The sequence below is a fragment of the Chiroxiphia lanceolata genome, chromosome 22 (genome assembly GCF_009829145.1).
Source record: "Chiroxiphia lanceolata isolate bChiLan1 chromosome 22, bChiLan1.pri, whole genome shotgun sequence".
Taxonomy (NCBI): Eukaryota; Metazoa; Chordata; class Aves; order Passeriformes; family Pipridae; genus Chiroxiphia; species Chiroxiphia lanceolata.
In genome coordinates this window covers 5,867,934-5,894,290 of record NC_045658.1, presented here as the reverse complement: position 1 = coordinate 5,894,290, position 26,357 = coordinate 5,867,934, and the positions used below count along the sequence as shown (strand labels likewise).

Below are 26,357 nucleotides of genomic sequence, written 5' to 3'. Positions count from 1 at the left end.
TGCTGGCTTCTGCCACCTCCAGTGTGTGCACAGGGATGAGCTTTTCCCACCAGCTTTGGGGACCTGGAATCCAGGCTGAGCCAGGAGCTACTGGTCATCTTTGCTCACAGCCAACACTTGGTGTGTCTGAGGACCTGTCTGCAAGTGTCCTGTCACCCTCCTCTCACCCTGGGAGCGTGACAGGAGCATTAAACCTTCAGACACTTCCAGATACTTTAAGTACATCCTGTACATTTTTGGAGCTACTGCAGTTTCTTAGAAATAAACCAAAAAATGGGAAACGGGGCACACCCAGCAAATGTTTGAGGGTTTTCCCCAGAATTTTAACGAATTGCAAAACCTCTTTGTGGTTTTGTCTCCCAAGTCTGAGGGGAGAGGCTACCCCTGACCTCTGTCAGGATGGAGTTAATATTTTAAAAGCTCAGTGAGCTTTTAATAAAGAAAATACAATATTGTGCCAGCAGATGTAATTAAAGCCTCTATCCCTGCACATACCAAATTCTGTGTGAGTGTGTGGATCAGGAGTAGGTTGTTGATGTGGGATGGCACACGCACGCCCTGTGGGGAATGTGTGTGAGGATTAGCAAAGGCAGGGCAGGCTCTGGTCGGGGCTCTCTTTGTTCCCTGCGGGAGTTTGTGGAGCGGGGCTTGGGAGCGAGATGGGCTCGGGGCTTTGTGAGAGGGAGAAGAGCAGATCCACCTTCCTCAGTCCGAGCCCGTTCCTTCCCTACCCCGGGGGAGGCGCCGGGCGGGGGCGGGACCGGGACGGCTCCGCATCGCGCAGGTTGAGAACCGCGTGTGGGTGAGAACCGAGCCGGGAGCGCAGCGAGCCGGGACCAGCCGAGCCGGGACCAGCTGAGCCGGGACCAGCCGGGCCGAGCCGAGCCAGCCATGGCCCAGCCGCGCTGCCGCTCCGTGCTCATCACCGGCTGCAGCCGCGGCATCGGGCTGGGGCTGGTGCGGGGGCTCGCGGTCGCCACCCCCTCCCCAGACTTCGTCCTGGCGACCTGCCGGGACCCCGAGAAGGCGCAGGTAACCGGGCCGGGGGCGCAGGGGGTCCCGGGGGGCGGGTAACGGGGGGGGGGAGGCGAGGAGAAGGCACTTTGGGAAGCGCGGAACATCTCGAGCATCTCCGCGCCCGAGCGCCGGCAGCGAGTGCCCGGGGTGGAATTGGATGGAGCTGGGAATGGGACGGAGAGAGGATGGGATGGAGCTGGGGGCTGAGCTCCTGCCCGGGGCGGGGGCCGGTGCGGATGGAGCTGGTGCTGGGGAGGTCTCCGAGGCTGGAGCAGGGGGATATCGCCGCTCGGGAGCGTCCCCGGGAGGAGCAGAGCGAGCGGGACGCTCCGCAGCCCCCGAGCATCTCCAGCGCTCCTGCTGCCCCGCTCCTCTTGTCCACGAGTTTCTCGCCGGATTTGCAGCTGGAGATAAGTCTGTCTCTCCGTTTTGCACGGAGCCGGAGCCCTGCAGGGGCAGCGCATCCCTCAGAAACATTCCCAGTGAGACCCGTCGCAGCTTTCCTTGTCTCTCCACGCGGTGTGTCTGTGTCCCCAGAAGGGGCTGTGCCCCGTCTGCCTCTTCTCTTTCTCCGCTGCACTTGCAACAGTGAGGAAGCGCGAATGAATGATGAATTCAACACTCAGTGAACTCCACACTCCTCTCAGTGAACTCCACGCTCCCCTCAGTGCCCCCTCGGCAGGGCAGGGCCCAGCACTTTCTGCTGAAAACAGCAGCTTTTCTTACCTGCTGCTGGTGGATCCACTTGCAGCCCTGTTCCCTTGCAGCCCACGTCCCTGCAGCTACAGAGTGCTGGGACTCCTTCCCCATCCCTGAGCTGCTATAAATGACTGTCAGACAAATTTGGGAGGCAAAATGATGAGGATTGTCAGACACTTTGTGGTCTCTAGTGATGCATCTCTTCTTAACTCTCCTCAGTAAGGTGAATTTAGGGCAGCACAGTCATATGCACAGGTATTACTCTCTTCCTGGTGCTCCAGAGCTGCAGGAATCTGAGCTCTTGGTTCTGTGATTGTCTCAAACCCCTCTGTGATGCCACAGGCATTGGGTAGGAGAATTGATACCCAAAGCCCTATTTCTGCATCTGCCCTGTTTCAAGGGAACAGTGAATTCCCTGGCACGTGCAGAGGTGAACAGAACCTGCTCCTTCTGGTGGATTTGATTCCTTTCACACGTGGTGTGATCACACCACACCAGCAATAAACCAAACACAGCCACTTTGCTTACTGCTTAGCTACATAAAACCTTAAAAATGTGGTGCTGAGGGTCTCCTTCAAGGATGTGGTGCAGGGTTGGTCAGGTAACACTTGCACCCTGACCACCAGAAGCTTCTGCTGCTCCACTTATGAAACTGCAGGGAAAAGTATTAATTTCCTTTTTTTCTTGTAAAATAAAAAAAACTCTCCAGCACAAAAGCACATTTAGGATATTTCTGAACAGAAGTGCTGCGAAACAGCCCGGCCAGGCTGAAATCAGGTGCACAGGCTGCCTTTCAGAGCTCTGGCCCCTGTTGGCTCCCCCTCACCCCCTCCTGTACCACCTGAGCTCCTGAGCAGGAATCCACTGCCATTCTGTTCCCTTTTAACTCCTGTTCCCACACCTGGCACCTGTCCCAGCCTGTTTCCTTTAGTGGTTGCACAACCCCTGTGCAGCAGCAGCCCAGGAAAGCAGCAGAGACATCTGACCTGTGTCAGATAGAGATCTCCCCGCCGGGTTGTTTGTTCTGAAGCTGCTTGAGCCGCTGCTGAGGGAGGTTCTTTCTCTTTTTCACCGACTGGCCCTTGTGTTCAGCAGTGATTTCTCACTGTAATGGTCTGGGATCAATTACATGGAGAAGCAAAATTGTTCCTTCAATAGGAAGAGCTTGCTAGGAAACATTACACCGACGCATCTCGACGCAACTCGTCGGGTTTCTTGCGTTGTCAGTACCCAAAATTCTCGAGCAAAGAGGTTGGTAAAGCTGCACAAGGAGATTAAACAGCCTTCAGACAGTGCAGGGTGTCTGGGAAGAGTCTGGGTCACTCCTTGCCTGCGGTAAAACCTGGAAAGTCTGCTGGCAGAGTGTCCTGTAGGCAGGAAGCTGGCCCAGAGCCACATTCCAGGAACCCCAGCGGGGATTCTGCAGGACACATGGGGTGCATCCTAAGCTTTTTGGTTTTTAGGGGGGCAAGGTTTGTCCTTGGTGCATCAGGGTGGGTTTTTGTTCTTTGTGAGGACCTCTAGGCCATGTGCTGTGCTTTGGCAGGACATCAATAGAAGCCTCTGCAGCCAGCTGAAAGCAGATTTCTAACAGATGGGTTTGGAAACGCCACAAGGGAGAGAAATCTTTACTAAAGGTACTGTGGTGGTTTCACCAGTGTTATCTGCCCCATCTGCAGTGCCTGGAGTTGGCACAAAACCTTGTGACCTCCTGAGTGTTTGCACTGTGCTGCTGGTCCTTGGGGCTGGCACAGGGTGAGCAGGGACCTGTTGGAGCCTCCAGCACTGGGAGTCTTGTTCGTGGGAGCACAAATTCAACTGGTGATCTCCAAGCTTGGATCCAGCCTGGCAGTGTTGCTGGAGTGTTGCCGTGGTAGGAAAGGCAAAGGTTCAGTGATTTTTCTCTTGGTATTTTGGTTGTTTGGGTTTTTTTTCTTTCCCAGAGAGAAACCTTTGCCTTCGTTGACGTTTCCATCAAATCTTGAACACCCTGAGTTCAGGTTCCTGCTCTCCAGAGTCTGGCACTGCAGGCTTGGCTTAGGGCACATGAAATGGGCTTTGCCCAACTAAGACCTGCTTGTTGACCATTCAGACTGGGCTGCAAAGTTGAGTGAGTTCTTTCTCTGCACACCTGAATGTCAGTGCTTCCTTTTTCTCTTGACAGCAATTGAAGTCTAATTTTGTTTCCTCCCACTTTGCTTTGGGATAAGTGACCATATGAAAAATCCTTCTTAACATGAGTGCACTGTCCCCCACTTCCTCTCCTGCTTTAGAGGATGAACAGCAACTTTGGACAGTTCCTTTAAATTCTGCTCTGCTCTGGTTTGGCAGAGGAGCATTTTCTCATTGCAGAATGCAGAGGGGAGGGAAAGGATGGGAAAAGCTTAAATGAAGGGGCTTTTAAAAATCACCTTCCAGTTTTTAGAGGAAAAATGATTAAATACTCTTAGCTGCTGGCAAAGACAGTGTCCACCTTGGGCAAGAATATCTCAGCAGTGATGACTGAACACTTTGCAGTCCTCCAAACACTGGACACAGAGAAGAGCCCTTCAAGACCTGACTTGAGGAAGATGCTTGGGGAAGGCTGACTCTGCTTTCCTCTGCTTACCAGGGAAAGCAGCACATCTCCTGTAACTCCCTAACCTTGGGATAATGCTCAACAGCTGCAGGCTTTTGCATGTGAGTCTGTGCTGGCAGAAGTTGTAAAAACTCCTTGTGCTGAGTAGCTCCTAGGTGGCCTCCCCAGAACATTTGCCTAACAAATGGGCTGCAGATCACACGATAACAGGCAGCAGGCCCGCAGGCACATCCAGATAACCGCTGCCCCTCCTGGAAAAGTACCATCGGGAGACTCCTCCAGCCACACTTGGATTCCAGTCTGCCTTTACTCGGGCTGCTCCGGCGCTGCGAGTGGAAGCAGCTACAAATCTCCTGCAAAATAATCCTGACGTCCTGTCTTTGCGCTCCAGATGGACCAAACCACAGCGCAGCCTGCACGGGCTCACGGACGCAGCTGTAATCATCCCCGCGCTCCTGCTTTTCTTTCCTACTCTTTCCTCCCCCATCCTTCTTTCCCATCAAAGGGGAAAAACTCTGACCTAAAGTCTGGAACCTCACTTAAAAATGCTGTAGCCCCTTCAGTCCCTGCTCTGAGGGGGGGAAAGGAGGAGATGGCCCCGGGGGAAATCCGTTCCCAGAGCTGGATGTGGGACCTCAGCACAGGAGCATCCCCCGCTCCTCCTGCTCTCCCCGCAGCCCGAGTGAGTTCTCAGGTGAACAAGGAATCGTTCAGCTCCTCACTGCTCAAGGGTCCCCTCCAGAGCTCTGGAAAGCTTCCAGGGCTTAATGTGCTGTTTCCCTTCCTCCGAAGCCGGAGATAGTGTTACGGCGGTGCTGTGCCTGTTCCCCGGGCAGACACGGAGCTCTCCTGCTCCTCGCGGGCTCTGGCAGCTCGGGGGTTCTTTTTTTCCCCCTTTGTCCATGTTTTAGCCGTGTGGTTTGCAAGTGGGAAGAGCAGCTGAGCAGTGATAGATGTGTTATATCAGGCAAAGGGGGCATTCCTGAATATGTATCAGGCAAAGAGGGCATTCTTGAAGTCTTTCTAATTTGAGGTTATTGCAGTATTGTTGTTTTGGTTGGTTGGTTGGTTGGTTGTTTTTTGTTTTTTTTTTTCCTGGAAGTGTTTTACACTTCCTACAGCATTAAGGTCTGGCTTTTCTTGAGTCAGAGAGGACTGTGGGGCTGGGCAGTGCTGGTGGAAGCTGTTACACACTTCAAGCTGTACACTGGGATAGGACATAATCTGTCTCAGAGGGACACAGAGGATACACCTCTGGCTTTGTCCTGAGTGCAAGCAGGATGATGTGGAGGATACCCAGGCATCCTTATCCCGACAAAGCTGCCCACAGGCTGTGTTTGTGTGGCTTGATTGCTTCCAACTGGCCCAGCAGAGCCAAATCCTTTCCAAGGGCTGTAACTGGAGTGGATAATGCTTTTGTAAAGAAGGCAAAGTAAATCTTGCTAAATGACAAAGGCAACAAAACATTCCTGGTTGAAATCTAGCAATAAATACCCAGCGTGCTGAGGAATCTGTATCTGGAGCCTTGAGTGCCAGAGGATCTTGTTTAAATCAGAGTAGGTTGACTCTTTGTTAATAGTAATTAAAAAATCAGCAACCAGGAAACAACAGATGCTAATCAGAGTTTGATTTTCTTCTTGGACTCCCTGAGAGTTGATTCTCAGGGGTGACTATTCTGATGCAGGGCAGTTCTAGAGCTACTATGTTAAACACAGAATTTGGGCTTTGTGCTGTGGGGTTTTTGTTGGGTTTTGTTTGTCTTGTTTGTTTTTAAGTTGGCTGTCACAGCACACTAACTGAAAATGCCTTAGCTGGGATATGTTGGCTGGACCTGCTTGTCTCTGTCCTCCTTTCCTCACGTTCCTCTAGTCACAGTAGGGGAAAAAATAGGCTTACCTGCAATTTTTAGTTTTCCTAACTGGATTTTTCAGCTTATATCAGGTGTAACATTCTTGAGGACCAAGGTCTAGGTTACCTTTATGCCTGGAAGCTGCTTCTGAGAAACTTTAACCACTGCAGTGGGAGTCACTTGTTAACTAAATAATTAACTAACTGGAAAAACCATTGAATTTTAAACCTGATTTGCCTGCAGTGATTGTAATTTCATGCTGTTTATGTTCTGGAGAGTGCTTAATGCTACAGTGTTTGGAGTTCTTAATTGAAAATATTGCTTACTCACCTCAGAAGCCTCTCAGTTGCTGTTGCTACACAAAACAGCTCTGACCTTTTAGCAGGACTTAGTAGCTTGTTTCTGTCAGAGAATAAAGCATATAAATAAATGAACTATAAATAAATGAACAAGCCCTGAGAAGCCAGAGCACTTCTGGAGTTTATTATCAATTAAGTGGTATTGTCAAACTGAAATCCAGTGACAGTCCAAAGCCATGTAATTATTGCAGGCCTTGACATGGCAGAACTATTTCATCCTGGACTGTCAATAAGCAAGACAGTGTGTTCTGGGCCTTTAATTTATTGAAAACTGCCCCACTAAGCCCTGTCCAAGGGAAGGAATGTCTTCTGGTTTTGTGCTTCTGACTTGTTCTCCTTGCCCCTCCCCTTAACAGCCTGAACTGCAGTTGTAGATTGGCCTCAGTGGGAGAACAAATTTCCCAAACAAGCCTGGAGAGAATCCTGCAGGATATGAGCTGAGATAAAAGTTGTAATGCATTATAGTTTGTCAGAGGACACCGAGTCCCTGAGTGTCTCCAAGTGGCAGAGAAGTATTCTTTCAAAACCAGCCCTCCTGACCCCCATTCCCAAAGGGCTCCTAAAGAAAGGGATTTGCTGGAGCTGGAATGTTTGGCCAGGTTGCTGTCTCCTGAACACAACTGGGAGTATGCAATCCATCTGTTATGTTTGGCCACGCTTCCCACTTGGCTGCATGGCACAGAAACCTAAGTATTCCAGCTGGGGCTATAAATCCAATTTGGACACACTTTGTCCAGCCATAACACCACAAAGTCCTGATTTTCTCCAGGAACACCAATCTCTGCTCAGAGGCAGTCAACAGATGACTGAATTATAGCAGGGAATGTTATTGTTGCATGGAACTGGTTTCATGTGTGCTTCACCTTCAGCTACAAGAACAGATGCTGGGGAAGCAGAATTTCCACGGGAAAACTGCTTTTCCTGCAAACAGTAATTCCAATTTGAGCATTCCTGTTGCCCTGAAGTGATGTGCAGTGCTAGCTGAGCTTCAGGAGAATGATGCTTTTCTTACAGAATTGGGGAATTTCTGGCTTTTTACTGGAATGCTGCCTGAGCTCTGGGCCTGCTGTGGAACTGCTGTTTGGTGCTTACCCTGCCAACACACCCTGGAGCTGAACACACTGAGAACTATCCCACTAAAAATCCAGCATGCTGGGATCTGACTAAGCAGGGAAAGAGTCCAGTTTCTTGGAGCAGTTGATCTGGCTCTAAGGAAAGCTGCTCAGCAGGTTGGAAAACGAAGTAGTATCGATGCCTTTAGTCCAGTCATGAAAATATTTCAGTTCTGGAGGTGCAGATCTTCAACTGTTTTATGTAATAGCCATGGAGATCTTTCTCTCTCTCTCTCTCTCTATATATATATATAGAAGATAACAAAAAAAAATTTCTTCTTCCTAGGAACTCCAGCAGCTTAGCAAGCAGTACAACAATGTCAAGCTTCTCCAGCTGGGTGAGTACAGGGTCTTATTTCTGTCCATAGAAATATGTTCAGCTTTCTCAGGTGAGTGCACCTTAAGAACTCGCTCTCCTGGGTGATCAGTAGCTGGACATGATGTCCAGCAGCTGAAAACTCCCTTAAGATAACACTGGGGAAACAAAACCTATCTAAAATCTTCTGTGCATTGTCACCCGTGTGCTGCCTAAATGTCCCCACTCAGCTTTGGCTTTGGTTTGGGCACGTGTTGTGTCGTGCCAGGCAGGCTCTGACCCACACTCTTCACTGTGCCTCCTCTGTGCAGATGTGGTCTGTGAAAACAGCATCAAGAAAGTAGTCAAGGAAGTGGAAGAAATTGTGGGGGACAAAGGGCTGAACTGCCTCATCAACAACGCCGGCATCAACGTGCTCGCCTCCTTGGAAGAGGTCACGGCAGAGACGATGCTCACCATCTATGAAACCAACACTGTTGCCCAGCTGATGGTCACCAAGGTAAGAACTGGGAGGAATGTGCTTAATCTGGGGTATTAAAGGGGGTTTTCTCTTATAACCAAAGTGGTTTTCCCCTTGGAACTGCACGGGTACAGTTCTGATGTTGAACTGCGTGTCTGGAGAGCAGCAGTCTGTCAAGGACCTTTCTCTGCATTTAGATCCACCTGGGGTGAGGTCACTTCAGAGGACAGGTGGGGTTAGGAGATGGGTGGAAGAGTCTGAAGGTCCTTGCTACTTCCAGTTGGCTGCTGTAGGAAGGTTTCCTATGGCCACCAAGGAGTCATCACCATTCTGTGCTGGTGGTACTGGAATTCTTCAAGAGCCTGGCTTGCCTTGAATGGGGAAATTACGCAAACCAAATCAAACCAAAATCACGAAATTAAACCAAACTCTTGTTTTCCCAGGCGTTCTTACCCCTCCTGAGGAAGGCAGCCCAGCTGAGCACAGGAATGGGCTGCCACAGAGCTGCTATTATCAACATGTCCTCTCTCGCTGCCTCCATGCAACTCGTCCAGGCAAATGAGATGTTCCTCAAGGTCTATCCCTACAGGATAGCCAAGGTTTGTGGGCTCCCTGGCTGAGGGTAGGCTGGGAGTTAGAGACCACGCTGAGCTTAGGATGGTGATGGACACAGAAACTGTGCTTGTTCTTCTCGTGGGTGGAAGTGGGACCTGTAAAACACCTGGAGCGGGCATGTGAACTTCTGAAGAACAGGCTCCCCAAATCACTGCTGTGATTCAGAGGGATCTGGCATTCAGGGGAGAACTGATGCCATGAAATGTGTGTGCTGTCAGCTGCGTTCCTCTCCAGTGGAGGAGAGAGAGCACAGAACTCAGCAAAAGGTGTGCTGACCTGTACGTGGTGATGCTGGTTAGTGAGAGGGGGGATTTTTAGTTTTCTCACCTCCAGAGACTGAGTTTGTATGGATAGTGAAGATCAGACACAGAGTTTCTCCTACACCACCTACTCATAAGCTGTTAAACGCTTGTTTTCCCTGTTCAGAAGTAAATGAAGGTTTGTGTAGTGATTATTGCAGAAAAACACAGTCCTTATGTCAACATTATTTTCCTCACAGCTCCTCAGGAGTTTCAAATGCTACTGTATCTTCCATCATAACTTAGTTTCATCTTTGGGCAGTCAATTTGTGGTTACAGAGCTTCCACAATGCTTCTATTAACAGGTGTCTCTGAGAATGAAGGCCCAGTAAGTCTGGATAAGTTACTGTGATCTTTTAACTGCCCCTTCCTTTGTCAGAATGGTGGAAGGGAGGTGCCAATTAGCTTGGTTTGAGGTCTTGCTTGAGGTTTTTAAACCAGCCCCCTAAGAGATGGTTTCCACTCTCGCAGACTGCACTGAACATGATCACCAGGTGTCTCGCTGCAGACTTGAAATCGGATGGAATTCTCTGTATTTCTTTGCATCCGGGCTGGCTCCAGACAGACATGGGTGGAAACATGGTAAGTGACATCTCTGAAAACGTGGAAGTAGGGCTCCCTTGTTATCCCAAGAGCCCCTGGCACAGTGTTCACCTCCCTGTGCTGCAGAGGCACACTGTGAAGCAGGAAGATACATCCCTCTTGATTCTAGTAACTCCTTAAGTGCATTTGATTCTCTTCCGTAGGAAATTCCCAGTAATGAACCCAAGCTTGATTCTTTCCAGGCTCCCATGCAGGTGCAAGAGGCTATCCCAGGTATTCTCTCTGTTCTGGACCGTCTTGGTGAAAAAGAGAATGGTTCCTTCCTGGACTGGCAAGGGGAAACTCTACCATGGTAGAAGTGCACAGGTTACTAAAGAAACAGCACGTCAGCCGTGCTCTAACCTCTCATGTCTGTGTCTCTGGGCTTTTCTCACACACTAGTTGAAGTAGCCAGTCTGATATCCAGCCTCTCTAGGTGTCTTTGAAAAATGAAGTGGCTGACTCTCTCACTCGGTATTGCTACTGCTCTATCCTAATGCTTCCTGCAAACACTACTGTGCTCTTGGTGGTGGGGGGTATCTCCTGGAACCGTCTGAAATGGATTAAAACCTGTGAGTTAAATCCAGGGGCTGGTTCCTCTTCACTTCCGAAACCAAAGCGGGCCTCTTGCTCTCTGCAGAGTTAAATGAGCTGACCTCAGAGCAAGGCCAGTGTAGGCTGTCAGATCCCAGGATGCTCAGTCTGCTGGAGACATGTCTCCAGAAAAGAAGTCCTTTGGTTTCCTTCGGTCCTAACTGAGCCAAGGCCGAAAGTGCCCAGCTCTAAACCACGTGAATTTGGTACTTCTGTAAATTCCTTGGCAAACTGTCCCCAGGTTGACAGCGTACACCAGGCATTGCTTTGTTCCCAGCGGGTGACTAACATCCTGATACGGGGGTGGGAATGTTGTTTTGTACATAAACTTCTTAAGTGTCTTCAATAAAGTCTTGTTTAAAAAACCAGTCTGTTTACTGAAGTACTTCCTTAATTAATTTCTCTCCATTGGTCTCTCTTCCCTGACCAAAGAACTGCACTTCTACCTTGCAAGAAGGAACTCCAGCCATTGCTGTTCCCTTTCAGGCTAGATGAGTTTGACATGGTGGGGTGTAAAACTGAGACAGACCCTTGTTCTGGTCTGAAACACTAAAAGCAGCCGGTGAATAAATCCCTTGTGAGCTGCTGAGGGAGCTATAAAAGCAAAACGTTCTTTGAAGTCTGGGATTGGCTTCACCATCCCTCCCTCATGCCAGCTGATTAGGCACTTTCATGCTGTGCCAACATGGTGGGTTCCTGCACCAAGAAAAGACAAACAACAGCCAGGTAAGAGGGAGAGAGACAGGTGTGGCTGTGCCTGGACAGCAGCCACCGAGACCTGCCCACGGATGCAGACGAGGGTGTGTAAGGGAGAGGTGTCTGCCCGCCTTCCATGATCCCCATGGCAACAGGGATAGACTGTCTCACTGGAACGGAATCACAGGATCACCGAGGTTGGAAAAGACCTCCAAGAACATCAGGTCCAACCTTTGACTGATCTCCACCTCGTCAACTAAACCAGAGCACTGAGTGTTAAGGAACGACATCCAGTTGTTCCTTGAACCCCTCTGGGGATGGTGACTCCACCATCTCCCTGGGCAGCCCCTTCCAATGTTTAACAACCCTTTCTGTGAAGAAACTCCTCCTGATGTCCAAAATTCCTCCTGATGCAGCTTATTGTGCCACGCTGCCGTGCTCAGACCTGTTTCAGCTGTGACTCAGCAGGTGAACACAACACAGACATTGACTTTCCGAGTGCAACTGAGGTGTCTGTGCAAACCCAGTGGGTGACGGACACGCTGGGGTTGAACCGGTCGAATGATTTATTTTGGATTGAAGCCAGGGAAGGGTCTGGAGCACCAGGAGAAGCTGAGGGAGCTGGGAGGGGGCTCAGCCTGGGATACTCCCACAAGGTCACTGAGACCAGGACTGAGACCAGGACTGCGAGGGGTTGTGAGGGACTGTGAAGGACTGTGAGGGACCACGAGGGACCATGAAGGACCCTGAGGGACCATGAGGGACCACGAGGGACCACGAAGGACCCTGAGGGACCATGAGGGGCCAAGACCATGAAGGACTGTGAGAGACTATAAGGGACCATGAAGGACCATCAGGGATCATGAAGGGCCAAGACCAGGACCGTGAGGGCCCATGAAGGACCGTAAGGGGCCGTGAGGGGCCATGAAGGACCAGGACGGACTGTGAAAGTCCATGAAGGGCCAAGACCAGGACCATGAGGGCCCATGAAGGACCATGAGGGACCGTGAGGGACCATGAAGGGCCGTGAGGGGCCATGAAGGGCCGTGAGGGGCCATGAAGGGCCGTGAGGGGCCATGAAGGACCATGACAGGCCCGGGAGGGACTATGAAGGGCCGAGACTGGGACTGTGAGGGACCATGAAGAACCACGAAGGGCCGTGAGGGACCGACCATCATGGCTTGGCTTCGCGAACGAAGATTTGGGAAGGCACTATCCACTTTTGCTACAGGCACGCTGGTGGCTTATGAGGCCAATACGTGACAGACATATCCGATTACAAAAGGCACAGCAGAAAGACTCCTTAGATGGTGTATTTTGCAAGACACGGTTCTTTCTGCGTTGCCTTTTTTCCTCGAGAGTGATCCTGCATGAGTTCTCAAAGGAGACAGCTGCGTTATAGATGGTGTGTCTCCAGGCCTCCCGATTGGAGGCCAGAGTAGACCAGTTATGGTGATCAATATGGCCAAGGCTGAGATGTTGTTTCAGGGAGTCCTTGAATCTTTTCTTCGGGGCTCCTCTCATGCGGCAGCCAGTGGCAAGTTCACCATAGAGCAGGATCTTAGGGAGGCGGTGGTTGGTCCTTCATCCTCGAGACGTGCCCTGCCCATCGCAGCTGCGTTCTCATCAACATGGCCTCAACACTAGTGACAGCTGCTTGCTCTAGTACAGATGTATTGGTCACATAATCTGACCAGCGGATGTTAAGGATTGTACGGAGGCAGCGCTGATGCAAGCGCTAAGGGACCGACCATAAAGGGCCGTTACGGACCGTGCGGTTCCGTCCCTCCGCCACCCGCAGAGGGCGCCGCCGGCGCCTCCGGAAGTTCCGGCGGCGGCGGGGCCGGTGTGTGACGGCGGGTGATGGCGGCGGGGCCGGGGAGGGAGGGAAGGAGGGAGGGCCGTGCGGGCTCCGGGCGGGCCGTGCCGGGGCTCGGGGCGGCGGCGGGGAGCACTGGGAGGGCTGCGGGGAGCGGGGGCAGCCCCTCGGTTCCTGCCCATCGTTAGGGCCGAGCGGCTGCTCCGCCCGGCCTGAAGGGGCAACAGCGCTGTGCCGGGGAGACTCGGCTGCCGTGTTTTTAAAGCTGAAGCAGCCCAAGCTTTATTAATTAATCACCTCCGCGGCTCAGCTACCCCCTGTGCTTGGCCCCCACAGCACAGCCCGGCAGACTGATGTGGTAAAACGAGGAGGGTGCTTAGGGTGTCTCAGCCCGTCTTTTTTTTGGGGGGGGGTTGGGGTTAAATAGAGAAGGTTTTTTTGTAAAATGCATGTCTGCCTCCGTAAATAAATGTTCTTATTTTAACAGTCATTGCTGGCTCTGCCAGTCAACAAAGTGAAACAAAATGTTAATATCACAGCTGAGTTCCCAGTTACTGAAGGCTTCGAGAATTGCAGGTAAAACTGGTGTTGTGGGACCTTATTTGTTTATCTGTTTGGTTTTTTTCCTGGGGTAATTTGTCTCTCAGAAATTTCTTTTCCGGGAAGCAATGACTAGGAGTGAGGAGGCTGTTGTTGAGTCAGTGGTTGCTGAGTGCTGTTACCTCTCAGATCTATTATGTCAGGATTGAGTAGCTCTGACTTAACCTCTTCTAAGCCAAAGAGGAGATTTCTTAGCAAAGCACAGGTTTGATACAGCAAACGGTTCCCTCACCGTTCCAAATTGCACTTCATGGAATCACGGGATGGTTTGGGTTGGAAGGGACCAGTTCCAACCCCCTGCCGTGGGCAGGGACACCTTCCACTAGCCCAGGGCTGCTCAGTGAAGGAAAACCTCCACCCTGCTCTACCTTGGGTGACTTGGGCAGTTCACACAGTAAAGTACAGTGTATTTTTAGCAGATGGCATTATAGCAGCGTAATTAAAATTTAGAAAGACTTCCTTGCTTTTGTGATGACAGTACAGTTTTCGTAAGGCTTTTCCTCTATCACACTGTTCTGGCCAGAGCTGCCTGGTGGTTTGAGAGCTTTTCTGGTGAAAATTCTGCCTTCTAAACGAAATTCTTTTCTCCTAAAGGCCACCTTTTGCCCAGGTCTGTGTCTTCCTTCCTTTGCTGCCGCTCCACGTCCGCCCACTACAGCACCCAGCCCCCCAACACGAGCGGGGCCCAGCCCCAGCAGTGGCACACCCTGGACCCGGAGCTGGAGGAGATCCTGATTCCCAGGAAACTCTCCATCAGCCCCTTGGAGAGCTGGCTGTCAGTGAGATATTCCCTTCCCGAAGCAGAGGGAGCTCAGGAGGAGGTGGGCCATGAGCCCCCCCCGGGCTCCGAGTGCCCCCCGCCCGCTGGGGGGGAAGGAGGGGCAGCCCCCGGGGGGACAGTGCAGTGCAAGAACGTCCTCAAGATCCGCAGGAGGAAGATGAACCGCCACAAGTACAAGAAGCTGCTCAAGAGGAGGAAGTTCATCCGCAGGAGGATAAAGGAGGGGCGCAAGAAGAGGCGTCAGGTGAGCTCAGGGAAGGGGGAATTCCCCGGTGCCAACGGGGCTGCTCCTCAAAACGGCCCCTGGGCAGGTGTTGGGGGGATGTTTTTAAGTGGGATTGTTTTAAAGCAGCAGCTTGGAGAGCCTTAAATTCAGTGTTTAGCCCTGAGCTGTTCCAGGGAAGGGTCAGGTTGGACATCAGGAGGAATTTCTTCCTGGAAGGGGTGGTCAGGCCTTGGAAGGGGCTGCCCAGGGAGGTGGTGGAGTCCCCATCTCTGGAGGTGTCCAAGGAACTGCTGGATGTGGCACTCAGTGCTCTGGGCTGGGGGACAAGCTGGGGATGGGGCACAGGGTGGACTTGATGATCTTGAAGGCCTTTTCTAACCTTAATGATTCTGGGATGGTGAGATAGGTAATAAGTGAAATTTTTCTTCCATGACAGTAAATTACAAAAACATGTGGCTGATGGAGAAGAATTTTGGTGTTTGTGTGAAAGATATGTCTGTGTTGTATCAGGGAGATTGGTTTAATCTTAATTTCTCTCCTGTCTTGCCAACATCCTCAGGTGCTTCCTGTTGTTTTATCCTATGGAGAAGCCTTTTTCTTCCATTAATAGAAGGGTTGGGGGAAGACATGGGCCTCTATTCAAACTATGGATGTTCTCATTCAGCACTGCCTTTCAGTAGGGTTTGCTGTGATAGTTTCGTTCATTCTCTGCTAATTCTCACCTTGCCTGGCTGCAAATTGGGGTTAATTGTAATTCCATGTCTTCAGATTTGTGGGAGGCAGTGTTGAACACTTAATGAGGAGAAAATCCTCTTCAATTTCATCCCATTTCATTGTCCATCTTCTCACTTCTTCTTGCACAAGGCTTTTAAAATAACGCTACCAAGATCCTTGTGCATTTTATTGTCCAATAATGTACTTTCTGCAGCAAGGTTAAATATTTTGTCACTTAAAACAAGCTGCCTTTGTTTCCTTTGTGTGTGTTACCCTCAGATTGTCCTTGGGACGTGTGGGCAGTGGCTGTGAATGAATATTCAGGTGTTGCTTCTGGGCTGTGTTACATTTTTTTTTTTCTTTCTTTTTTTTTTTTCTGTTTCAGATGAAATTCGAGAAGGATTTGGAGCGCATCTGGAAAAGGGCTGGTTTGAAAGGCCCTCCTGCAGGCTGGCAAACACCCAAGATATTCCTGAGGAGTTCAAAGCGATAAAACCCCACCTGTCATGAGTTTTGACCTGTAATTGTAATTAAAAAAAAAAAAAAATATTGCAGTACGTGGATGACATTTACCCTTTCTCCGAATGTGATGAAATGAGCAGGGAGGAGTTTTCCAAGCACAGACCTGATGGGAATATGCTTTTCCTCCCCAGAGGAGTGGTGTGAGCTCTTTGTGTGGTGGTTTGGTGCTGCTCTGTGCTCTTTGTCTGAGCAAAGGTGTCCTGGGGCTGCAGCTGAATTTCTGGAATTCCTGTTTGATTAATTAGAGCATAAGAACAATCAGTTGTGGGAGATGGGATCAGTGGAAGGATTCTTCTTGGCTGTATATATGACACAAGCATTTGGAAAAGGTCAAAACTGCATTCTCTCATAGCCTTGTTTCAGAAAGGCTGGTGTTTTCTAAGAATTCTGGGGAGATAGGAGTTGGATCAGAATTCCATAGAATGTGTCTGTATCTGCAAAAGCTTTATCTGAAGCCTTGGTGTGCATGTGCCTTAGGCATTGCATGGACAACCTTAAAGGCACATTTGTGCTCTATTTTGTGCTAATAAAGAACTGTTGTTTTTTTTTTTTCTTTGATTGACCCCTGTCACACAGAACATCCAGGTCTTGGTATCAATAAAAGCTCAGAGCTAATTATTCGTTAACTACAGAAACTTTTGTGCCTGAGACAACCCTGGTAATAATCACCTGGTTTTTGCATGGTTGAAGAGAGTCATGAAAGCTGTGAAAAAATACAGGTATCTAAAATAAACCCCGACAGAGGACTTTATATCTGGGCTCTGGTTTGGGTTCTGCTTCTGGGTTTTGTGTTTGAGGCAGTTCTGGGTGGTTCAGTGTGATTTAACTTTTCCCTCTCTGCATTCCTGGGCTGAACTGACCTCTGGTAGAGGAGGGAAGAAGAATCAGCTCCTTTGGGCTGGTCACTGTGCAGTGCCCGGGGAAGCTGCCCTGAAAATGCTTTAATTATTCTGCTTTAATGTTCCTGAGCACAGGATGCAATTTGAAACTCCCTCACTTTGCTGAACAGGATCAGACAGAAGAAAGCTGCACTGAAATTTTTCTGCAGAGGGAGCACGAGTCCAGGAGATCCTGTTCACAAAGCTTTGCTGTGAGCTGCTCTTCCTCTCCAAAATATCTGCACACTTAGCAAATGTGTATGTGCATGTATAGCTGTGATAAAAAAAAATACCAGGAAAGGTTTGACTGTTGTAATTCCCAAAATATTTAAGACTTGGAAGATTTCTCTTTCATCTCCTTATTTTGCTGTCCCGAGAGGAAATGGTTGGAAGCAGGAGGTTGATGATTCAAATCCAGGCTCTTTATTCCAGAGATTGGAGATAACCAGTGGGATGATGACTTTGTGTCAGCCATTAGTCTGGAAAGGTCCCTCAAAATTGGTATAGAAACCCAGTTTTTCCTCTCATGCTTATACCCTTAATTCTTGGGTTGCGTGCTCTTCAAATCAGACAGTGAGCTCAGCTGAGAACATTGGAGTTTAATAGTTTTTCTCACAGTGATCAGGTTTGTGCTGAAGTGATTTGGCTCTAAAAGAGGAAGTCAGCTGACTTGGAAGGGCCACAAGTTCTGAATTTTGTTTCTTTTAGCCAAAAAAACATCCCACTGCAGGCTCAGAGAGTGCTCTGCCTTTTGGGAAAGTGGGAGCCCAGCGCCGTGGTGGCAGTGGCAGAAACACCCATTTCTTTCTAATGCTGGCAAATAATGCTTCCTGGCAAATGAAATTTTGGTTGTCTCCTTGGCCTGCATTGCAGTGTTTCCTAGTAGGGTAAGAATTAAATGCATTTTTAGGAGTCTTCTCTAGAAAACGTGGTGTTCAGTTACATCAGCGTGGTTCTTGAAGAGTTTTAGAGGCTTCTGGACATAAAATAACAGTTCTTTCAGCCACACAAATGGATCCAGAATAACTTAGAGCTGAGGCTCAGGCCTGGCTGTATATGGGAAAGGAAGCAATGCAAAAGAACTGCTTCCTGCAGCTTTTTCCTCAACTATTGTGTCAACACAATCCAAGATAGGCTTGCTTGGCACAGGGGTGGAAAAGCCTGGATCAGCTGCCAGTGCTTTGCATGGTTAAATGATTGTTTAGTGCTCACAGAGCTGAGGTGTTTGCAATGACAGGGGATTTTTAGAAATGATGCAGAAGGAGGGGATTTATGATGCTGATGGGAAGTAGAAAATTAATTTCAAGCACCTTTTTTATAAAGGGAGCACCCTTTTTATTGCAGGGCAGATCAAGAAGCCAGGAAAGTTGGTCACTTGGCAACAAGGATTGAAGCCCAAATGGGTGGAAACTAGAAACATTTGAAGTGTGTATAAATTGCATCATCTTAGCAATTATTTCACCTCTTCATGCCCAAGTTAACCATGACCCCTCATGGTCTGGGGGCTGTGGAAAAGATTTTAGCCTTTGCTTTAATTCACAGGAACAGCCTCCTTGGTAATATCTCCTGTAGTTTTGGGTCACTTCAGATGAATTCTGTTCAACTCTGGAGTTTGGCATGGAAAAAGGGGAAGCCCAGCAGGCTACTGGTCTTGGTTAAAAGCAACTGGTGCCTGTTTAAAGCCTGTTTGGAACTCTTGTGCTTGCCCTGCAAAGCAGTGTTGGATTTCTGTTTGGGTTTACTGTTTGTTGGGGGTCAGGGTTTTTTTTCTTTGTTTGTTTTTGTATTGTGTGTGTGTAGTTGTTTGATTGATTTTTGTTTGTTTTTTGTTCGATTGTTTGGTTTTGGTTTGGATTTTTTTTTTTTTGTTTCAATATCAGAGGGAGAGGAGCATTTCTCTGCACAGCAAAACTCTGCCACTGGAAGCCCAAGTTCTTTCCATGTCTATATTGTGGGAACTGCTCTTTCTTCCATTAGGAAACTCAAGACCAGGCTTAAAAACAAGTGAGTAGCCCATGTCAGGGAAAACTTATGAGCATCTGGTGTACAAAGCACCTTTTAGGGGATTAACAGGACCTGACTATCGTTGCTTAATAATTCCTGAGCAGGAACAGTGGCTACCTTTACTCTGGTGAGCTCATGCCTGTGTTAAATGGGACACTTTCATAGGAAAAACTGTCAAAATATTGGTGTATGCTTGTTGGCTTTAATAGCTCTGGGTCCTTCTCAAATTCTGAAGGCAGCTCTGCTTCAGTGGGTCTGATCCCTGCTCCAGGGGTTCCAAATTTAACAAACCAGGCTTGTTTCCACTGGCTGATCTCGCAGACAGCACCTGTGGGTAACTTAAAATGACATCTTTTCTTTTCACCAGTCGTGTTCTGCTGTTGGCATTTCTGTCCTGACTGGGAAAACATCCTGGTTTGGGTTCATTTGGGCTGAGCCTGATGGGTTCCTCTTCCAAAAATAACAGCACTCAGTCCTTCACCTGGAGCGGGTTGGAAAAGTGGGGTTTGTTTTTCCTACTGATTTCTAAGTAAATAAATAAAATATCAGTAGCTGTAGCTCCTGCAGACATCTGAGCTGGCTTTGAGCAAACAACAGTGTGCTGGCTTTCCTGTGGAAGGATCCATTCTTGCCTGACTTTCCCTATAAAACACAGGGACAAAACTGCAGCAAGGAGTTCTGTGAGCCAGGGAGTTTAAGGAAACCATGTGATGCATCACTTTTGCATCAGTTCCCTGATTTAGGGAATTTTTTTAGTCTTGCTCCTTGCCTGGGCACTAAGAATTATAAAACTGAGACTTGTCCCCTTGAATGCAGCTGAAATTTTCTGTTGTGGTTCAAAATAATGGGAAGAAGGAGGAGGTTGGATGGACAGTGGGGCCACATAACTGTAGGTGCCTTGTTTCCTTAGGAAATGGAAACAGGGCTAAATGGAAGTGGCTTAAAATTTAGTTGGAAGTAGAAGAATAATGTGAAATACTGGTTCTAAAGTGAGATTTTTCACTTGTTCAGTAATCAAGGCTTGGTGCTGCTCAGGCAGAGGGACTGTCATTGCCTTTGGTGTGTCCAGGTCTGGAAAAAAACACCCCTGGAAGCCTCTCAGCAGCTGGAGCAGCTCGGAGTCCCTCTTCACTTGCAAAGTGACTGGTGTTGAGGCAAAGATGTGGAGTCCTGAGCAAAGAAAGGCCACAGCAGGTAAGAAAAAAAAACCAACAGCTTGGGATTTGAGAGGTTTGGTTTGAGGGAATCAGTGAGAAGCTTCTGGCTGAGCTTTATCACGTGCCAGTGAGGAACTGGTTAAAGTCGAAGGATAAGAAGAAAAAGGTAGAAGAGGCTGCAAAGAGTTTTAGTCAGCAAAGGGAGCTGTGTGTGAGCAGCAGCAGTGACTCACCAGCCCCACTGCCCGGCTGCTCCTGAGTCAGAGCCGATGATCCCTCCCTGGCCAGGGGTTTTCCCTGCTGTCAGCACGGAGGGAGCCAGTCCCTGGAGGGGCAGCCAGCTGGACCCTGCCCAGCAGCAGCATCAGCAGGTACATCCCGAGGGCAAAACATGTGCCTGCTCCCCTGGGCTGAGCCTGCCTGGGCTCCCCTGACCACTCACCCCATCGGGGTTCCAGCTGGGCAGCATCTGTCCTGCTGCTTTCCCGAGGTCTGAGTGGGCATCCCCCGAGGATTCCCCGTCCCTCTGGTGTGGGAGGGTGTTGCTGTTGGCATCCTGTGGGCTGGTGTAGGCCATGGAAGGCAGATAAACAGTGTCCTGCTTTCTGATAACATCATCCCTTGGGGAAAGCCGAGGCAGGAAAGGCTTCCTCCCAGGGGTAATTTATGCAAAAACCTGCTGCTGTGGAAAAAAAAAGTGAGAGGAAAATAACAATATCTGGGCACAACACCTTCTCCTGGAGTGTTTGTTTAATTATGGAGCTGGGGAGCAGAAACAAAAATACCCACATGTTGTTTTCAGTGCAGGAATGGCTCCTTCTGGAGTAGGGCTGCCAGGATAAAGTCACCTGAACATTTCCACTTTATCCTGATGGAGGGACATGCATTTCTATATGTGGTGTCATCAGGCTGCTCTCCTGTGGAGTGGGAATTTGATTTCTAAGGGAGGCAAAGCCAGCAGCACCCTGGGATTTTTTTTTTTTTTTTTTTTTTTTTTTTTTAGCTAAAATGATGGTTGCTAGAGTTCTCCTGCACTGATCCTGAGCAAATACAGTGTTCACACAGACTACCCTCAAAAGCTGGCCAGGCTCCATGTTTGTGTGTCTAAATCAGGATTAGACTGCATTATGGAGGGCAACCTCCTTTCACCCAAAGTATTTTTATTTGAAATGAAACGGCCTGCAAACCTGAGGTAAGTCAGAGAACTCAGGGAGGCACCTTTAAGCACCCTTCTCAGAGCCAACCTATTAATTTTTCCACTCTTTCCCAGTCATTGCTGATCTCAAAATAAGCTGGTGTGCCCGGAATGCCACTGCTTAATTATTTTGGGCGGGTGCAACGGATGGGCTGCAATTTGTGTGAGGGATGGAGGTTCCCTTCCCAAGCTCCTCGTGCCAGAGCACTGTTCCCATGTGCACAGAGACCAAAAGATGTGGTTTGGGGCACGGTGCTGGTGGTCAGGAAGGGGACACAAAATGCAGCTCTCTGAGTGTGTCAGCTCCTGAGCACTCCCAGAGCTTTGTTGTTCCTCACAGAAATAAGCAGCTCTGGGTGCTTGTGGCTTTTCCCAGGTTAGACAAACCTGACCCAGTGCTGCCTAGGGGTGAGATGTTGTGCTGTGCTCCTGGCCAGCCTGCTCGAGGGCCATGGATTTGGGATGCTGGTCTGTGGTGCAGGAGTTCTGGGCACTATTTTTCAGTGGCCCTTGGTCCAGTTACTTCTCCCTTCTCTTCCTCAGCACCTGCCTGCCTTCTGCAGGACTATCAACTTCCACCTCTTGAGATGTGGGATGAAAGAGTGTGCAAAATGCAGGCCCCCTTCCCTGCAGCTGCTGAAACGTGGGACCCAGGTCTGCCCATCCCGTGCCTTTTCCCTGGAATTTAGAAAGTGGGTGAGTCCCAACCAGGTGGAATGTCACAGCTCTGAGCTGCTGCTTTCTCTCACAATTCCTGAGACAAACACACTGGCTGAGCAGAGTTCAGAGTGGTGATTTGATCCCTCAGTCATTTCCTCCTGAGTTGCAGCTCTCTTTGCCATCTGCCAAGTTGGACCAAGTTGGATCTGTCCCCTAGAGCGTGGATTGGGAAGAGCCAAGATGCTCCAGAACCACATGGGAGTGACTCAGTCCCGTGTCATGGGTTGGACACCCGTTTGTCTCAGGCACTTGGCATTCTGAATTTAATTTGGGGGGATCATTGTATAGATCTGGAAGGTTTGGGGGCACTCAGTTGCAAAAAAATCCCTGTTTCCCAGCAAAACACAGTTTCTGGCTGCTGCTGTGAACCTTAGGGGAAGATTAACAGATGCAGGGCCACTCCTGAAGTTCTGATTGATGGGAACTCCAATTCAGATCTTATTCATATTTCTCAATTCATATCAATTCATATTTTTCCATCCCCTCAGGAACTTCATGGTTCATGTGGTGATTTTGAGCTCGTACCTGCTTTTTTCTTTTTTTAATCCTCTTGGGTTGATAACACTGCTGGCTCTCAGAATAGACTGGGAGGCAAGCACTTAATAATTTAAACAAAATAAAAGTTAAAAAAGATAATGTCACTGTGCTGTGCTGAAAAGAAGCAGCAGGTAGAAATTACACCTGTTTGCCCCAGGGAATTGGAATATTGGGAAGATCTCAGGCAACAGGGATGCAAGAGGCCATTGTAAAGTTAAAAACCAGGATTCTGAGGTACCACAGCCTGGCCTGCAGCTGCTTTGGACTCTGCTCCCAGTCCTGCCACTGCTCTGCGGATTTGGGTGAGTCATTTCCTTTTGTGTTCCATGTCTCCCTCCTGCTCCTGTCTGTTTAGACTACAGACTTTTCCTCCCAGAAGCTGCCTGTGCTGTGTGGGACAGACACAAGTGTGCTACCACCAGGAGAGAGCCTTCATCCATGAGTGAGGGACCAGGAAAAACACTTCCTTTAGTTTTAGGTCTAGTTTTTAAAGACATTTAAACCGAAAAAATTGTGACGAGCTACTTAATTCTTTTTTTTTTTCCAACTAAAAATTATTTTTATAGAGAACTGACTTTTCCAGATTTACCTTTTTAAACACTTTGGTTCATGCAAAAAAAAAATATTAAGGGAAAACTATAATTTACACCTGCTTTGTGGGTATCAGTGAGGTGCTTCTTTGTGTCTCTCTTCCCACCCCTGATTTGCTTTGCTGCTTGTTGTTTTCCCATTTGGTCAGTGTTTTTTTTGGGTAGCTTCTGTCTGGAAAAAAAAAAAAAGAAAAAAAAAGAAAAGTAATCTGTGTTGGTTTCCTGGGCAATTTCTCTGTTTTTGTAACTGGTTCCTATTAATGGTTTCGAGATGAATCCCAGGAATCTGGAGCTGAGCTCCTTCCCAGCCAAAGGGGGTGTTTAAATATTGTGCCATCCAAGGATGCTGGACTGCAGGAACCACAGAGCTTTGGAGGTGCTGATGGCAGAGGGTGCAGACAGGGCTGTGACCTGGTGTGAGGACAGCAGTGCTGGAAGAACACACAAACATGTTAATCCCTTCAGTCAGAGCAGTTTGCAGAGCTTGGATGCTGCAGTTTAACCCCTCATTTTGTGCATGGCCGGGTCTCTCCTGGGCAATCTGCACAGCTCAGCAGGTTAAGCAGATCAAAAACCTCTCAGCATTCCAGCTGACTGCATACCTTGCATACCTGGACAGTCCCATTAATTAATTTATGCTCCAATGCCTTGGGCACGTAGGGAAATAGAGCTTTCCAGCTGGAGATTCAAGAGAGGAAGAACTTGAGGAAAGGACAGCCCCCAAAACCACGGAGTGTTCCTGGGAAACTTCATTTTGCTTCAAAATGGAGCCTCGAGCTGAGCCAGGGGAGGTTTGGGTTGGACACCAGGAGGAATTTCTTCCTGGAAAGGGTGGTCAGGCCTTGGCAGGGGCTCCCCAGGGAGGTTTGGTGTCCCAGGAAGGACTGGCCGTGGTACTCAGTGCTCTGAGCTGGGGGACAAGGTGGGCATTGGGCACAGGTTGGATTCCATAATCCTGGAAGTGTTTTCCAAGCTCAGTGATCCCGTGACTGTGTGATTCAGGAGTGCTTGGGCACAGCACAGCTCAGCCCCTCGCAGTGGCTGCCACTGTGGGGCGGTTTTGTGGCCTTCACCTCTCTCTGGTTGTGCCAGGGGTGTTATTAATTATTGCCAGGATATCATTTCATACCCCCCCAGAACAAAGGGTGTCGGAGACCTGCCCTCCTCACACACCAGACCCGTGTTTGCCTCAGCAGCTGCACCTCAGGCTGGTGGTTACAGTGGACTCCAGTGATGTCAAACAAAGCAGAAAAACATCTGGCCAGACCTCCAACCTGTCATTCTGGACGTGCTCTTCAGAGAAGGCAAATCAGGGGCTTTGCTGTTCATGGCTGGGGAACAACAGTGGTAATGCTGGGGCTGAGAGGTGCAAGGCTTGTTACATCACTGCAGTAATGACAGGCTCCACTCCACAGCCCTGTTATTGTGGTTGGGTTTCAGTTTTGTCCTTTTGGTTCACAGCTCTTGCCCTAAATTGGATTATTTCAGGCTTGCTCATGGGGTTCGTTGCAGCTGAAAGATTTATTTTGATGAGAAAAGCTTTGCAACCAAGTGAAAACTCCCAGGGAATGCACACCCTGTGGTCCTGGGTTACAGTTCTCTCCTCCATCAGCAGGCTGCTCTGAGGGCCCCCCCACCCACTCCAGACCTTTCTTAGGATGAGGGAGTGAATACGGGTGGGTATTTATCCCTCTGGGTGTTACAGGTTGATCACAGTGAAGATAAATGAAGATAACTAGAAGATAAATGGTGTCAGTGAACATTGACCCTGACCTGCAGAGCCCCTGCCTTTCTCCCCTTTGCTGTTCCCATGCAAAGCTCTATTTCTGCATGTTTTTTGGGTTGAGGGATCCCTGCTGCCTTTGCCACTGTACCAGTCAATCAGCTGTTCTCTTGTACTCTTTATTCCCAAGCTACTTTGCAGTTCTAGGAATTATCCTTGCTCCTTCCCATGGGTAGGTATTTTCTCCTTTCCTTTCATCATGGCAGAGCACTGTGGGTCCTGTATTTACAGAAGATCTGAAGAGGTTGTTGATAATAAGCCTGGAGTGGTGACAAATCCTGTCCATAAGGCCTTGTACTGTAATTTGTGTCAACAGAGCATTAATCCTGGCATTCCTTTTTAATACATGTATTTATAGCTGCGAAGGTGGGGGGGAAGTGACTACTTCCACTCCTGCTTTCCCGGGGTTAGTGGCCCTCAAAATTGCAATAAGGGCTGGAGGGTCCCTCTTGGCATCACACCTTCTTCCTGATCTGACACTTGCTTGGTTTTTCTGACTGGTGGTCTTCAGCTCAGATTTATTGGGAGATCTTTCAGGGCAGCCTGAAACCCAAAATGTTAAAAATGGAAGGGGTGGGGAGGAGGAAACTTCCTGGCAGACCTTAATCTTGTGAACCCTGTGCTGTCTTTTGGCAGGGCTTTGTCCACCCGGGTCCCCACGTTTCATATCTATTTCATATCTATTTTCTAGTGCCCTAATATTTCATCTCTGAAATCGGGGTGACTCTGGTAGCCTTTCTGCTCCTGCTGGGCTGGTCTGTGGGTGAGGGTGGCAGGTGCAGAGCCTGCAAAACCACTGCAGAGCTGCTGGAAGGTGCCTTTCCCTCGCCTGGCCGAGGTTGTTTGCTTTGGTCAGCCTTTGTGGTGAGGGCAGGCAGCTGTCTGGGAGGCAGTGGGCAGCCAAGGGATGGTGCTTGTTGTGAGAATCGATGCCCAAACTCCTCTGGGGGTGAGGGAGGAGGAGGGTTGGGGAGCACTGCTCTGCCTCCGTGGAGAATCTGCTTAAAAATTCAGCTCCTGACCGGGCGAAATGTTGACACAGCTGCTCTTCCAGGATTTCTTTGGAGCAGCAAAGCTCTAGGAAGCAGGGGCTGTGCAGAATTAGAGCAAAGAAAAGGCAGAGATCAGCAAAACAGGCTCCTGTGTCCCTTTGCTCCTCTCTTTGTGGACCCCAGAGAAGCTGTTGCTCTTCCCTTCCAGCGGGCGATTTTCTCTAGGAGACTTCAGCGGGTTCAGCCTGGACTTGGCTCCTCTCAGTCAGGAAATATCCAGTTCATGACAGCAGCAACCACAGCAATCTGCATCCCTCCCAGCAGCCCTGCAAGAGCCGGGCAGTAACCTCTGCAGTGCCAAAACCAGGAGAGGGAAAGGTGGAGAAGCAACGTGGAATTGCAGCCTGGAAGGTTCTGACTGAGGCTGAGAGAAACAGAGGGAGGAGGGGGTTTGCTGGGTTTGCTGTCTGTGCCCTGGGAACAGCTCTTTTTTCCTCCCAGCCAAACATTTCCAGCCTCTGCTCTGACGCAGCTCCACAAAGGGCTGTCACATTTGAGCCTGGTTTGGCTCCCTGGGCTCACAGAGACAGCGGGAAAGGCTCCTTCTTCCATGAATTCCTGGCTCAGCAGCAGCCCAGTACCTCAGCTGCTCTGGGCCAGGCT

General features: G+C 49.3%; 2 protein-coding genes across 5 annotated transcripts; both read left to right on the top strand.

Annotated features, from left to right (window-relative positions):
* The first annotated feature begins 746 nt into the window (after positions 1-746).
* LOC116797470 (C-factor-like) lies at positions 747-10,842 on the top strand. The gene is made up of 6 exons (XM_032709047.1): positions 747-1,032; positions 7,901-7,952; positions 8,242-8,429; positions 8,834-8,989; positions 9,776-9,886; positions 10,090-10,842. Exons 1-6 carry the CDS (start codon positions 892-894, stop codon positions 10,201-10,203), a joined length of 762 nt encoding a protein of 253 aa, XP_032564938.1. The 5' UTR covers positions 747-891; the 3' UTR covers positions 10,204-10,842.
* A 667-nt stretch (positions 10,843-11,509) lies between these two features.
* Positions 11,510-16,589, top strand: AURKAIP1 (aurora kinase A interacting protein 1). 4 transcript variants are annotated; one of them, XM_032709051.1, is made up of 4 exons: positions 11,510-11,640; positions 13,483-13,571; positions 14,190-14,620; positions 15,702-16,589. In XM_032709051.1, the coding sequence occupies exons 2-4, from the start codon at positions 13,520-13,522 to the stop codon at positions 15,807-15,809; spliced, it is 591 nt and encodes a 196-aa protein (XP_032564942.1). In that variant the 5' UTR covers positions 11,510-11,640; positions 13,483-13,519; the 3' UTR covers positions 15,810-16,589. The 4 variants fall into 4 exon arrangements, with proteins under 4 accessions (XP_032564942.1, XP_032564940.1, XP_032564941.1 ...); XM_032709049.1 differs by lacking the exon at positions 11,510-11,640 and adding an exon at positions 12,935-13,022; XM_032709050.1 differs by lacking the exon at positions 11,510-11,640 and adding an exon at positions 12,999-13,036.
* The last annotated feature ends 9,768 nt before the right edge of the window (positions 16,590-26,357 follow it).